This window comes from Embiotoca jacksoni, unplaced genomic scaffold, assembly GCF_022577435.1.
Source record: "Embiotoca jacksoni isolate LCO1_2020_lvr unplaced genomic scaffold, fEmbJac1.0.p SCAF_112, whole genome shotgun sequence".
Lineage (NCBI taxonomy): Eukaryota > Metazoa > Chordata > Actinopteri > Embiotocidae > Embiotoca > Embiotoca jacksoni.
This window is the reverse complement of record NW_027185244.1, coordinates 387,501-402,500: the sequence shown is the minus strand read 5'-3', so window position 1 is coordinate 402,500 and position 15,000 is coordinate 387,501. Positions and strand designations below refer to the sequence as shown.

General features: G+C 43.0%; 2 protein-coding genes across 2 annotated transcripts in view; one reads left to right on the top strand and one right to left on the bottom strand.

Moving 5' to 3' along the window:
• lrrc2 (leucine rich repeat containing 2) overlaps nt 1-7,979 on the top strand; it is an 8,353-nt gene extending 374 nt beyond the window's left edge. Inside the window, exons 2-10 of the mRNA XM_069143676.1 lie at nt 3,579-3,720; nt 4,393-4,514; nt 4,598-4,674; nt 4,771-4,927; nt 5,135-5,268; nt 5,349-5,494; nt 5,673-5,825; nt 6,012-6,202; nt 6,821-7,979. Of these exons, the coding sequence (XP_068999777.1) occupies nt 3,584-3,720; nt 4,393-4,514; nt 4,598-4,674; nt 4,771-4,927; nt 5,135-5,268; nt 5,349-5,494; nt 5,673-5,825; nt 6,012-6,202; nt 6,821-6,870 (1,167 nt within the window). The 5' untranslated portion in view covers nt 3,579-3,583 and the 3' untranslated portion in view covers nt 6,871-7,979. The remainder of the gene's footprint in view (nt 1-3,578; nt 3,721-4,392; nt 4,515-4,597; nt 4,675-4,770; nt 4,928-5,134; nt 5,269-5,348; nt 5,495-5,672; nt 5,826-6,011; nt 6,203-6,820) is intronic.
• A 2,843-nt stretch (nt 7,980-10,822) lies between these two features.
• Nucleotides 10,823-15,000, bottom strand: part of mfsd14bb (major facilitator superfamily domain containing 14Bb) — a 10,452-nt gene continuing 6,274 nt past the window's right edge. The window contains exons 5-12 of the mRNA XM_069143675.1: nt 14,709-14,823; nt 14,393-14,611; nt 13,969-14,082; nt 13,575-13,646; nt 13,354-13,466; nt 13,158-13,255; nt 12,713-12,855; nt 10,823-11,835 (exon numbers count right to left, since the gene is read on the bottom strand). Coding sequence (XP_068999776.1) covers nt 11,605-11,835; nt 12,713-12,855; nt 13,158-13,255; nt 13,354-13,466; nt 13,575-13,646; nt 13,969-14,082; nt 14,393-14,611; nt 14,709-14,823 — 1,105 coding nt within the window. The 3' untranslated portion in view covers nt 10,823-11,604. The remainder of the gene's footprint in view (nt 11,836-12,712; nt 12,856-13,157; nt 13,256-13,353; nt 13,467-13,574; nt 13,647-13,968; nt 14,083-14,392; nt 14,612-14,708; nt 14,824-15,000) is intronic.

The following is a 15,000-nucleotide window of genomic DNA, read 5'->3' as shown; positions in this document are numbered from 1 at the left end:
AACATAAAGAAACACATAAACATAAACATGTAAACATAAAGAAACACGTAAACATAAACACGTAAACATAAAGAAACACGTAAACATAAACACGTAAACATAAAGAAACACGAAAACATAAACACGTAAACATAAAGAAACATGTAAACATAAAGAAACACATAAACATAAACATGTAAACATAAAGAAACACGTAAACATAAACACGTAAACATAAAGAAACACGAAAACATAAACATGTAAACATAAAGAAACATTAAAACATAAACAAACACGTAAACATGTAAACATAAAGAAACATGAAAACATAAACAAACACGTAAACATAAACATGTAAACATAAAGAAACATGAAAACATAAACATGTAAACATAAAGAAACATGAAAACAAAAACAAACACGTAAACATAAAGAACACTTAAACATGTAAACATAAAGAAACACGAAAACATAAACATGTAAACATAAAGAAACATGAAAACATAAACATGTAAACATAAAGAAACATGAAAACAAAAACAAACACGTAAACATAAAGAACACTTAAACATGTAAACATAAAGAAACACGAAAACATAAACATGTAAACATAAAGAAACACGAAAACATAAACATGTAAACATAAAGAAACACGAAAACATAAACATGTAAACATAAAGAAACATGAAAACATAAAGAAACACGTAAACATGAACATGTAAACATAAAGAAACATGTAAACATAAAGAAACGCGTAAACATAAACATGTAAACAAAGAAACACAAACATAAAGAAATGCGTAAACATAAACACGTAAACATAAAGAAACATGTAAACCTAAAGAAACATGTAAACATAAAGAAACATGTAAACAAAGAAACATAAACATAAACATGTAAACATAAAGAAACATGTAAACAAAGAAACACGTAAACATAAAGAAACATGTAAACAAAGAAACATAAACATAAACATGTAAACATAAAGAAACATGTAAACAAAGAAACACGTAAACATAAAGAAACACGAAAACATAAAGAAACAACTTGTTGAATATTAAATCAAAATGCTATTTTATAATCAGTCGTTATAAAAAGTGTTTAAATGTCTGAAGTCACAAAGTTTTACTTGAAGAAACTTATCGTTGGGTTCAGTAAAGTTTTTGATCACATGACCTCCATCAACTGGAAATGTCTGTTCGTGTTTTGTGTTGAATTGTTTGCTAAACATACTAAACACTAAATCAGCTTCATAATCTCATTACAACCAACTGAACACAAAATATCTGTCAAATAAAGTCGACATTATTTTGACATGTTGACGGCTCCGAACATTCATGAAGATAAAACGTGTCTTGGTGGATTAAAGAGGTTCAAAGTGTTCGACATGTTACGGTTGTTTGAACCAGTTCGTATGTACGTGTTTGAAACATTCAGACGGAGAATTACTGTCACTTTAAAAAAAAAATTCTCACGTAGAAATAAATGAACTTGTGTAAAAACAACTTCGATAAAAAAAATTTAAGTTCTTATTTTAAACCCCAAACATCTGGGATTTTATTCTGCGGCTGTAGTTTCAGCGTCTCCGAAATAAACTCCACATTATTTACAAACACAAAGCTTCACGAAATATGAAAAACATTCAAAGATACAAACTCCTCGTCACTCCTCAACGTTCATGACCCGTTTCCATGGTAACACTCAGCAACACCTGCCGTCAGGAAGAGGAAAACATGTTTTTGTGGTTTCCTTATCTGATTCTGGAGCACGACTGCGTTCTGTTCAGTCAGACATGTTTTCTAGTTTACCCAGAATTCATAGCGAAGAGTTGAACAGCTTCGTGCAGAAAAATCTAAACATCTGAAGGTAGTCAGAGTTTTCCTGAAGTGACTTCAGAACATTAAATAAAAATGTGATTATCAGCCAGCTGAATAAAACATAGAAACTGCTGTTAAAACAAAGGAGAGTCAACACGGTATGAACACATTGTGAACACGTTATGAACACAGTATGAACACATTATGGACATGTTATGAACACGTTATTAACACAGTATGAACATGTTATGAACACGTTATGAACACATTATAAACACGTTATAAACACGTTATTAACACGTTATTAGCACGTTATGAACACAGTATGAACACAGTATGAACATGTTATAAACACGGTATGAACACGTTGTGAACACATTATAAACACATTATAAACACGTTATTAACACGTTATGAACACAGTATGAACACAGTATGAAGATGTTATGAACACGTTATGAACACAGTATGAACATGTTATAAACACAGTATGAACACGTTATGAACACAGTATGAACACGTTATGAACACGTTATGAACACATTATAAACACATTATAAACACGTTATTAACACGTTATTAACACGTTATGAACACAGTATGAACACAGTATGAACATGTTATAAACGGTATGAACACGTTATGAACACATTATAAACACGTTATTAACACGTTATGAACACAGTATGAACACAGTATGAAGATGTTATGAACACGTTATGAACACAGTATGAACATGTTATAAACACAGTATGAACACGTTATGAACACAGTATGAACACGTTATGAACACGTTATGAACACATTATAAACACATTATAAACACGTTATTAACACGTTATGAACACAGTATGAACACAGTATGAACATGTTATAAACACGGTATGAACACGTTATGAACACATTATAAACACATTATAAACACGTTATTAACACGTTATGAACACAGTATGAACACAGTATGAAGATGTTATAAACACGGTATGAACACGTTATGAACACAGTATGAACACGTTATGAACACAGTATGAACATGTTATAAACGGTATGAACATGTTATAAACACGGTATGAACACATTATGAACACGTTATGAACACAGTATGAACACGTTATGAACACGTTATGAACAGTATGAATACAGTATGAACATGTTATAAACACGGTATGAACACGTTATGAACACGTGATGAACACAGTATGAACACAGTATGAACATGTTATAAACACGGTATGAACACGTTATGAACACGTTATAAACATATTATAAACACGTTGTGAACACAGAATGAACACGTTATGAACATGTTATAAACACAGTATGAACACGTTATGAACACAGCCTGAACACTTTATGAACACAGTGTGAACACAGTATGAACATGTTATGAAGACGTATGAACACGTTATGAACATGTTATAAACACGTTATAAACACGGTATGAACACATTATGAACACGGTATGAACACATTATAAACACAGTATTAACATGTTATGAACACGTTATAAACACTATGAACATGTTATGAACACGTTATAAACGGTACGAACACATTATAAACACGGTATGAACACGTTACGAACACGTTATAAACACAGTATGAACACATTATGAACACGTTATAAACACGGTATGAACATGGTATGAACTCCTCCTCCTCCACCTCCTCTCCCCTTCCCCTCCTCATCCCCCTCCCCTCATCTTCCCTCCTCTCCTCCTCCTCCCCCCTCCTCGTCCTCCTCCCCTCTACTCCTCCCCCTCCCCTCCCCTCCTCCTCCAGTGGAGATGGGTCTGGAGAGGAAGCTGGAGGTCCCGGTCTCTGATCTGTCTCTGATTAGAGGGATGTGGGAGGTCCGAGTGAAGAAGTATGGACAGAAGCAGAAGAAGGAGCAGGAGAGAAAGGAGCAGAGCGCCCTCCCCAGGTGAGTCACAGCGTTTCAACCTTTATTTAAACCCTCATTCATCACTCGGGTCAATCTAAACTTTATTTTGAAATAGTCTTTTGTCTAATTTCTTCCCTGAAACAGATGTTGGTGTCCCACAAGGTTCTGTAATAAGACCTCAGCTTCATTTTCTTCTTTGAATTTGTGTTTCATGGCTCCGTGTGAATGAACATGGTCATTATCAGGTTAAACAGTAAAAAAAACATTATAAATTAGAGTTCTAGTAATGATGTAATCTGATATACTTCATATTGCCTCTCTTTTAGCTGTTTTGTGTCTTCTGTGGAAAACATCTGGTTGTTCAGCTGCTCCTGTTTAACCATCTAAAAGAGGCTGAAAAGCTCCATCGAGCTGCATGTTTACATAAATACTGAATGTTGATTAATGCAGCTTTGACATTTCATAACAAAAATACTAAATATTGCCCTTTTATACACCGTGTGTTTAAAGTAAATAAACTGAGTCAGAGCCAGCTGACGGCCGTTAGTCATGAACTCTGATTTTAGTAACGTGAACACAGTTTATTTATAGCAGCAGGTTGGAGCTCCGCAGACAGCAGGAAGGTCACGAGTCAGCAGAACCAACCGGGACGTCCCGCTTTCTGAAATCAGATATGACATCCGTGTTTTTAATGAACACGTCTGTCTGCAGGATCGAGCAGCAGTGGCAGTATCGCATCTACTGCAAGAACCTGAAGGGCCACGAACGCAACCTGCTGCAGCGCTACCTGGAGAGGTGGACGCCCACCGACACGCCGCCGGGGACAGGGACAGGTGTGTCTGCTGATGATGATGTCGTTGTATTTGGTGATGATGTGGTTGTTTATTTGTTGATGTTGTTGTATATTTTATGTTAGAGGAGGTCCAGCAGGAGGTCCAGCAGGATCCAGATGAGAACCAGCTGATCTTCCAGCTGGATGGGGATGGTTGGACGGTGAGTCAGCAGCTGGTTCCGAAGCGTTGACCTTCCAGGACCTTCGTGGTGGTGACGTGTTTTTCAGGACCTTCGTGGTGGTGACGTGTTTTTCAGGAGTTCCCGCGGGAGCTGCAGTGGAGGACGTACATGGAGGCGTGGCACATCAGGGGGACGAAGATCCGCCAGCTGCCCGACTTCCTGTCTCTGTTCACGCAGCTCACCGTGCTGGAGATCCCCAAGAACAACATCACCGAGCTGCCGCCGGAGATCGGTGAGTCAGTCAGGACCTCTAGCACATGAAAAATAAATATCAAAGGTCAAAGGTCAATGTCACCTCACATTGGCACAAACATTGATTTGGTTTGAAGGACGATGGCTGAAAGGCGCTGTGACAGGCTGACTGTGTTCTGCTTCTGTCCGTGCTGCTGAGTTTCGGTACCCAACGACCTCTGACCTCTGACCTCTGACCTTTCTGCAGGTAAACTGAGCGCGCTCCGGCAGCTGAACGCCAGCTACAACCGTCTGTCCAGAGTTCCTCCGGAGCTCGGAGACTGTGAAAACCTGGAGAGACTCGAACTCACAGGAAACAACCTGTCTGAGCTGCCGTTCGAGGTGAGACAGGAACATGGTGGGGGGGGGGGGGGGGGGTTGTGATGATGTCAGCATGTTGATGATGTCATGTCTGCCTGCAGCTGAGCAGCCTGAGGCAAATGGATCACCTGGACATTGCGGAGAACAGGTTCACTTCGATCCCCGTCTGCGCTCTGAGGATGACCTGCCTGCAGCTGCTGGACCTGAGCAATAACGTCCTGACCGACCTGCCACAGGACATGGACAGGTGACCGATGACATCATCACCACACCCGCTGGACTACTGAGTGGGACTACCAGGGGGTCCTCCCGTAAAATGTCAGACACACAAAACAAGCTAGAACCCCCATGGTTTAATACCAGTTTAAAACCATTGACCTCTGCGTGACCTCTGCGTGACCTCTGCGTGACCTCTGGTTCTGCAGGTTGGAGCAGCTGGTCACCCTGCTGATCCATAAGAACCACCTGTCGTACCTCCCTCAGTGTCTCGCCAGCATCTCCACGCTCAAGATGGTCGTCGTCAGCGGCGACGAGCTCAAATGCATCCCGACCCGAGTGTGCAGCAACCCCGACATCAAGTACACAAAACACACCACACAGGGTCCGGTTCAGGTCCGGTTCTGGTCCGGTTCTGGTCCGGTTCAGATCTGACGTCAGCTCTTCTTCTGCTGTCGGAACTGAAACAAATAGAAGTTCTTCATCTGTTGGGTTTAATGGGTCAAACCTCTGAGAGTTCATGGTTCAGGTTCTGGTCTCCCCGGCAGGTTTATCCGTCTCTATGACAACCCTACGACCGAGCAGAAGAGGAAGAATCAGGAGGAAGAGGAGAAGAAGAAGAAGAAGAAGAAGGAGGTGGAGAGGAGGAGGTGGAGGGAGCCGAGGGAGGCGGAGGAGGTGAAGGACGGCCGGGAGAAGGAGTTCATAGAGGCGTACGTCAGCTCGCTGAAGGACCGAGGTGAGACGGAGCAGCGACGGAGACACGGAGGGACAAAAAGCTGCTTCAATCTACAAACAAACAAACAAACAAACAAACAAACAAACAAACAAACAAACAAACAAAGAGATATGGAGACACCATCACCGTTAACACCGTAACACCATCACCGTTAACACCATCACCGTTGACACCATCACCGTTAACACTGTAACACCATCACCGTTAACACCATCACCGTTAACACCATCACCATTGACACCATCACCGTTAACACCGTAACACCATCACCGTTAACACCATCACCGTTGACACCATCACCGTTAACACCGTAACACCATCACCGTTAACACCATCACCGTTGACACCATTACCGTTAACACCATCACCGTTGACAGCGTCACCGTTAACACCGTAACACCATCACCGTTGACACCGTCAACATTAACACCATCACCGTTGACACCATTGACAGCGTCACCACTGTCACCACCGTTAACAGCGTTGACACCGTCACCGTTGACACCATCACGGTCACCACCGTTGACACCATCACCGTTGACACGTCACCGTTAACACCGTAACACCATCACTGTTGACACCGTCACCATCTTTACTGCGATATTTCTCCCTCACCAGCCACCGTCCCGTACTCCACCACCAAGGTGTCCATCTCCTGCCTGCTGTGAGGAAGAGGAGGAGGATGAAGAAGATTCGGCAGCGTGTGAGTGAGTGGCAGATGAGTAGAAGCAGCACTGTAGAGTTTGAAAACAAACAAACAAACAAATAAACAAACAAACAAACAAACAAGCTCACAATAAAACAACAGGAAGTTGTAAATGTGAACGTTATTTTTATGAATATAATTTTTTATGGCTTAGATTGTTTCTGGAAGGAAAAAAATAGTTTTCTGTGACGTTCACTCGTTAATTTAAGAGAAAGTAAACAAATATTACGTGCGTAATTATTTCTAATTATTTCGACCAAAGTGAACTGGATTGTGATTTATAATTTTAAATCGAAGCTAATTTTATTATGTGCAGGACTTTTCTGAAAATACGAAGATGAATTATTAATTTACTAAAACTAAATTATGAGACACTTAAAGGTCAAATGTAAAGATTTTGACATTTAACAGAAATAAACTGGTAGATTAGATTATTTTAATTAATGAAAATAAAAAGTGACTTTATTGTTTTTGTGTCTTCAGGTTTTTAATCTTCCGTAGTTTGAAGCTCGAGTCTGATTGAGCTGAATTTATTTGATTCCTGTTATTTTATTCATGTTTGAGTGTTTTCAAAATTAATTTGATCTATAATTGAACTTTTTAAATTAAACTTTTCATTCCAAAATCAGATTCCCGACATTTAAAGCAAACACTGAAGTTCAGGTTTTTGTTCAGAACTCTGATCATTTTACTGTTCAATATTTTATTGATTTAAACCGATCAGATATTTGATTTCTCTTCGATGTCTGCAGTCACGATGATTTTCTTTAAATAAACTTTATTGAGAATATTTGTGAAAAACTGGATTAAAAAGTTAAAGTTGTGACCAAACAGAAAAATATCAGACGAGACGTTTTCTGACTTTAAATTAAATATTTCAAACACATTCACTGATTTTTTTTTTTTTTTTCACATTCAAGTTTCATCTAAAAGGAGAAAAGTTTGTATTTTTGTATTTAAACTGAGTGACTGATTCTTACTGAAGTTTCTGAGTGAAACTTTGATTTGAGACGTTTGTGGCTGTTTTTACTCATGTTTTTATTTTGTAATAAATGTTGTTTGTGAAAATAATTTTGTCTTTGTGTTGACGATCTTTGACGTTTGAGACTTTAACTTCTCTATTAATCTGATTATGTTTTATTAAATCTTCATTCTTTTTACACTTTGTTGTAGACTTATTTTTTAAATTGATAAAATCTGAATTAATTTTTTTTCTACGATTAATCTTCAATCTAATTTTTGGTAAATTTATTGAAGATCAAATACTGAAATCTCTTTTTTCTAAAAGTTTTGGGACTCTGCTCCAGTTTTCTTTAATCCTGTTGAGATGTTTGTGAAAGCGACTGGTTGCCTGAAATGAACTCACCTCGACGTCGCCCCCGTGTGGCCGCTCCGGGAACATCAGCAGCGTCTCAGCAGCGTCTCCTCCGTCCAGCAGAAGAACAGCTGTCTGGAGTTCATCAGAGTTTTAAAGAGGAAACGGATTCTCTGACGTGTCTCTGACATCACAAAGTGAACTAATGACATCACAAATAAAATATTTCACATTCTCATCTCCAAAAAGGACTAAAAACACGTTTTCACTTTGTGGTTCTGGGTTATTAATTAGAGGTTGATGGAAAAATGACAATTTTATTCATTTAAAATTTTATTTACAAAATAAAAGTCTGAGAAAAGTCTTAAAACTTCCTGAAGTAATTTCAAACTCATATTACCCAGAATGCTCAGCGTATTTCAATATATAACCACAAAATCAATGAATCAATACGTGAAATAAAAAACAACCACGTCCACATTTCAAATTTCATACATCTCTTTATTATTACCAGATATTATTCAAAATTATATTCTTAATAAGAGAAAAAGCACAACACGTGTTTCAGAATCTGTTTATATATAAAAACAGAAATAAAGATGAACGTTTAAAAAAACTAGTTAGCAACATTCTGCATCATTAGAGGAGGAGGAGGAGGAGGAGGAGGAGTAGGGGAGGAGGGTGGGGGAGGAGTAGGGGAGAAGGAGGAGGGGGAAGAGGAGGAGGGGGTAGAAGGAAGAGGCGGAGCATCTGGAAAACGTGACATCATCAGTGTCATCCTCTCAGTGAATCGACACGTTTAATATTGAGACATAGAAAAAGTTCGTAGCTTCAGTAACGATCTTCGTCAGGTGACGTTTTGTCCGGTGGCCATGTTGGATTTTCATCCATTAAAAAACAACAACAAAAAAACAACTTTCAGCTGTCAATCAAAGTGGAGCCGAACGGATCGATTAACAGGAAAATTAGTAGAAACTATTCTGTTATTCCGTTTGTTTTGTTTTTTTAAGCAAAAATCATCAAAAAAAAAATTCTGCTTTTCTTCAACATAAACCTGTCAATCAAATGTATCGATGGAATAAAGATGTGACGGACTGAATGATCAATAATATAATAATAATAATGATCAATAATCAGGTTGATCAATAAAGAAACGTTTCAACTGAGGAATTGTCAGATGCGACAAAGAAAAGCCAAAAATATTAGAAACAGTGCGACAAGAGAGCCTGAAGGACTCAACCCAGAGCAGGACCGTAACAGAGGACGCAAATTTATAAACAGGAAATCAGATTTTCAAATTAAAGACTTTAAAGGACGAAATCAAACGTCTGAACTCGAGATCCAGAAAATATTCGGTTGATTTTCATGAAAAGTTCATACAAACGACATGTTGGATTATAACAGCTGGAGAGATTGAACGATGTGTTCAGGAACGCCCCCCGCAGGAGGAACTCTGACGATGTGTTCAGGAACGCCCCCCGCAGGAGGAACTCTGACGATGTGTTCAGGAACGCCCCCCGCAGGAGGAACTCTAACGATGTGTTCAGGAACGCCCCCCGCAGGAGGAACTCTGACGATGTGTTCAGGAACGCCCCCCGCAGGAGGAACTCTGACGATGTGTTCAGGAACGCCCCCCGCAGGAGGAACTCTAACGATGTGTTCAGGAACGCCCCCCGCAGGAGGAACTCTGACGATGTGTTCAGGAACGCCCCCCGCAGGAGGAACTCTAACGATGTGTTCAGGAACGCCCCCCGCAGGAGGAACTCTAACGATGTGTTCAGGAACGCCCCCCGCAGGAGGAACTCTGACGATGTGTTCAGGAACGCCCCCCGCAGGAGGAACTCTAACGATGTGTTCAGGAACGCCCCCCGCAGGAGGAACTCTGACGATGTGTTCAGGAACGCCCCCCGCAGGAGGAACTCTGACGATGTGTTCAGGAACGCCCCCCGCAGGAGGAACTCTAACGATGTGTTCAGGAACGCCCCCCGCAGGAGGAACTCTGACGATGTGTTCAGGAACGCCCCCCGCAGGAGGAACTCTGACGATGTGTTCAGGAACGCCCCCCGCAGGAGGAACTCTAACGATGTGTTCAGGAACGCCCCCCGCAGGAGGAACTCTAACGATGTGTTCAGGAACGCCCCCCGCAGGAGGAACTCTAACGATGTGTTCAGGAACGCCCCCCGCAGGAGGAACTCTAACGATGTGTTCAGGAACGCCCCCCGCAGGAGGAACTCTGAAACATGACTGTTCCTCATGAGGCGACGACGCCGTCATCGACCTCCTGACCGGGACTCTCAGGTGTTTCTGTCGCCGTGACGACGCTTATGTTGGAGAAGAAATGGAGCTCTACCAGGGGGCAACACGAGACACGAGTTCTTATTGATCGATGGTTCTTATCGATTTATCGATCGATGGTTCTTATCGATCGATGTTTTGAACTAACAGAGTATCAATAACTGATAGTAAACACTTGGATCAAGTCAAATATTAAACCGACGGAGAGAAATGTGACCTTTGACCTCAGTAACAAGTCCCTGACAGATTATCAGAGATCTAATAGATCGATCAGAGTTTACATTGATCCTCAACAGGGACAAAGTTCAACTGATCGCTTTATCTTTAACCAGCGGAGACAAACTCAGCTCACTTATACAGCCGTTGCTATGGACACAGCATCTCCTGACTGTAGCCATGGTAACAGGTTTGTTTCTAGGAATGTCGTCTTGGACCTAAAAAAAACAACAACACGTGATATAGAAGAAAAAGAAACAGCATGGCACCATGTGGTTCTTCAGACCGAGAACAATGCATCAGGAACTAGGAGCGCTTGATTTGTCTGACCTGGAGAGGCAGGCAGGCGGGTGGAGAGGAGGAGGAGGAGGAGCGCTTGATTTAGCATCATCATCCACCCGCTGGACGCTCTAATTCCTCCCCGAGACACCGGCAGGAGAGGACGATGACGTCACCGCCAGAGTTTGAAAAAGAAAACATAAGCCGGCCTTGTGTCATATCCCACAATCCCGAGCGGCTCTGACCTCGTTCCCCTCCCCCCGCTCCTCTTCCTCCTGATGAAGAGTTCAAACGTTTCACGCCTCCACCTGGCTGCTGGTCCGAACAGACGGAGCTACAAATACAACAGTCGGTGGTGGATAAACCAAACGCATCTCCACGGAGCTGAAATCAATGACTGTGATCAGACAGATGAACGATCAGTTCTACTGACGACTGTCTGGTTCTGGTTCTAACGGATCCAGAGGACAAAATAAACCCGTCTGAACGTTACCTCACTGATCTGAACAGGTAACGCTTTACTGTGAAGGGGGCGGGGCTTGCAGACCGGGCTCAGGCCTCTGCGCTGCGATTGGCCGGGCCGGCCGTCAGTCACATGCTGCTGTCCTGGAGGAGCGGCTCGATGTCCTCCGCGTCACTGGTGGGCGTGGCCAAAGGGCTGGCGGTCTGAGCGTGTGCAGAGGAGACGCTGCTGGACTTGTGCACGGAGCACGTCTTGACGTCAGCCAATCGGTGGTGCTCAGGAATGAAGATGGCGACCAACAGGGCGAAGAAGACGGCGCACGCTCCAAACAGGAAGGGAGGACCCGGGATGACCGACTTCTACAGAGAGAGACAGACGGTGTTTCCTCACACTGATAAACAAACAAACAAACAAACAAACATATATATCTATATATATAGATGTACAGTGAACCCTCGCTATAACGCGGTTCACCTTTCACGGTCTCGCTGCTTCACGGATTTGCATCGTGCATTGTGTTCTGCATTCTGATTGGCTGAACCGCGGGCTTTAGAAGAAAAAGACGCTCCAGAGCGGAGTCAGGATGCAGCGGCTCAGTCAGAAGAGCAGTGAAACACACGTGAGTCACTATTTGTCCGACTGTACTTTGTATTTTTTTTCATAATCATTTTTCATTTTCTCCCGTTCTAATCCAATGACTCGGGTCGCAGTGGGGCGGTGCTGATCTCAGCAATTTGAAGCCTTCAGTTCGTATTGATGATTAAAATTATTATTTTACAGTACAGTAGTTATTTGTAAAAAAACATTTATACAGTACTTTTATTTGTTAAACAAATGCTTGGGCCTGTAAAAAGGTTTTGTTCTTTGGTTTCAATGTATTATGGAGTATTTCATTGTATAATAATTGTAAAAAAAATCAAGGTTACTACTTCACGGTTTCTATTTGGAACGTAACCCCCGTGAAAAACAAGGGTTCACTGTATATATCTATATATATCTATATATATCTATATACAGTGTGAGTGAGTGTGAGTGAGTGAGTGAGTGAGTGAGTGAGTGAGTGAGTGTGTGTGTGAGTGAGTGAGTGAGTGAGTGAGTGAGTGAGTGAGTGAGTGAGTGAGTGAGTGAGTGAGTGAGTGAGTGAGTGAGTGAGTGAGTGTGTGAGTGAGTGAGTGAGTGAGTGAGTGAGTGTGTGTGTGTGTGTGTGTGTGTGTGAGTGAGTGTGTGTGTGTGTACCTCGATGTTCTTTGCAGCTCTTCCTGCCACTGGTTCGATGTCGTTCAGCTCCACGTTGAAGAGGAAGAAGATGAAGCCGTACAGAGCCGGACCCAAACCGTTGCACAGACCTCTGATACCGGTGATCATCCCCTGAACCACACCTGGAAACACACACACACACACACACACACACACACACACACACACACACACGAAGAGGTAAAGCTGTGATCTCACTTTGAGCAGTTTTATCGACCCATTTAGACGAAGGCTGAACTCATCACAGCGGACAGAGCAGAACCAGAACCAACAACTAACTAGAAGTCACACAACTAAAACCTAAAATAAATTCAACAAAACCAGAAGAAACTAAACAAAAAGAAAGAAATTAAAAAAAAGAAAAGGGGAATGTTGCCATGGTGACCTGGGTTCTCTGCAGACAGACAGACAGGTGTCCACTCACCTTGCTGGTCAGGTGACGCGCTGTGAGACACCAGAGCAGAGACGGCCGGGAAGGTGATGGAGGACATGGCTGCTACTGTTCCTGCTGCCCACATCATCCTGGAGGACACACACAGGAAGTACAACGCACACAGGAAGTACAACACACACAGGAAGTACAACGCACTGGAAGTAGAGTGCAGAAGCAGAGGACTCACCAGGGTTCGGAGCCGAAGCCGTACCAGGCCAGCTGGAGCAGCTGGAAGCCCAAACCCAGCAGAACCGTGTTCTTGTTCCCGATGGTTCTCATGAGAACGCTGAGGAACAGAGTCTGACACAACAGAGAAGAGGCATCACAACTACACACAACCACACAACAGAGAGGTGACACTGAGTCTACATCACTTCCTGTCTGACAGACTGTCAGCTGATCAGTTACCTGGGCGATGATAGAGAGGATCCCCACCATGGCGATGAAGGCAGCGATGGCAGCCGGAGAAAACTCGATCACCTGAGACAGGATGAGGTACGGATGAGCTGCTGTGTGTGTGTGTGTGTGTGTGTGTGTGAGTGTGTGTGTGTGTGTGTGAGAGTGTGTGTGAGTGTGTGTGAGTGAGTGAGTGAGTGAGAATGTGTGAGTGAGTGAGTGAGTGAGAATGTGTGAGTGAGTGAGTGAGTGAGAATGTGTGAGTGAGTGAGTGAGTGAGTGAGTGAGTGAGAGTGAGTGTGAGAGTGAGAGTGAGAGTGAGTGAGAGTGAGTGTGAGAGTGAGAGTGAGTGTGAGAGTGAGAGTGAGAGTGAGAGTGAGTGAGAGTGAGAGTGAGAGTGTGTCACCTGTCTCAGGTACAGGAAGAAGCTTGAATACTGTCCGGCCTCCGGCAGGTAGGACAGGAACACTGTGACACAGATCAGCAGCACCGTCGGGTCTTTACCGACCCGCCGCAGAGACTGGACACAACAAGCAGCCTGTCAATCAATCTGGACACCTGTCAATCAATCAGTCAGTCAGCTGATGTTATGTGATCAGTAGAACCAGGTCTGTGAGCAGGTTGGATTAATCTACTTTCCTGTTGTTCTTGTTTTTGTTTACTGTCGTCTGATTTCATGTTTCTGTGTCGAGGATCCTCCTGAAAATAAGATGAAGCGTCTCGACACGTTTAAAGTTAAATCTGAAACACGCAACGTTGTCGTGATGTCACATGACATCCTCCTCCTCTGACCTCTGACCCCTGACCCCGTGACATCGCCCTGAACTCACAGCGAAGGGGTCGGCCTGCTCCCAGGAGAGAGGGAAGCCCCACGACGTCAGCCTCATCTTGTCCGGCAGCGACTCAGGGACCACGAAGAACACGAAGGCGATGTCGGCCACGGCGATCACCGTGGCGACCAGGACCACCAGGCCGTCCTCGTACTTGGCCGACAGGTAGGCGCCGATGGCCGGGCTCGTCACCAGGCTGGCCGCAAAGGTGGCGGAGACCTGAGGAGGAACGCGAGGAAGGAAACCGGTGTTCACACCCAGCCGGGGTCAAAGGTCAACTCTGATTTAACCTGCAGCAGCGCGGGGGCGGAGTTACCAGTCCGTAGGCGGTGCTCCGCTCCTGCTCCTCCGTGATGTCGGCCACGTAGGCGAAGATCACCGAGAAGGTCACGGCGAAGATCCCCGACACCGAGATCAGAGCAAAGTACCACCTGCAGACAGGAAACACCTCGTCACAATAAAGGTCTTCATCTTCAACCGTTTCTGGTGGAAAAAGGACATTTGGATAAAACAGTGTTTTCATAACCCCCCTTCAAAATAAAAGGGTTCACCACCATTAGTTTAAAGTCTGTGGATTCATAGTTATAGATGCATGTTTAGTGTTTTCA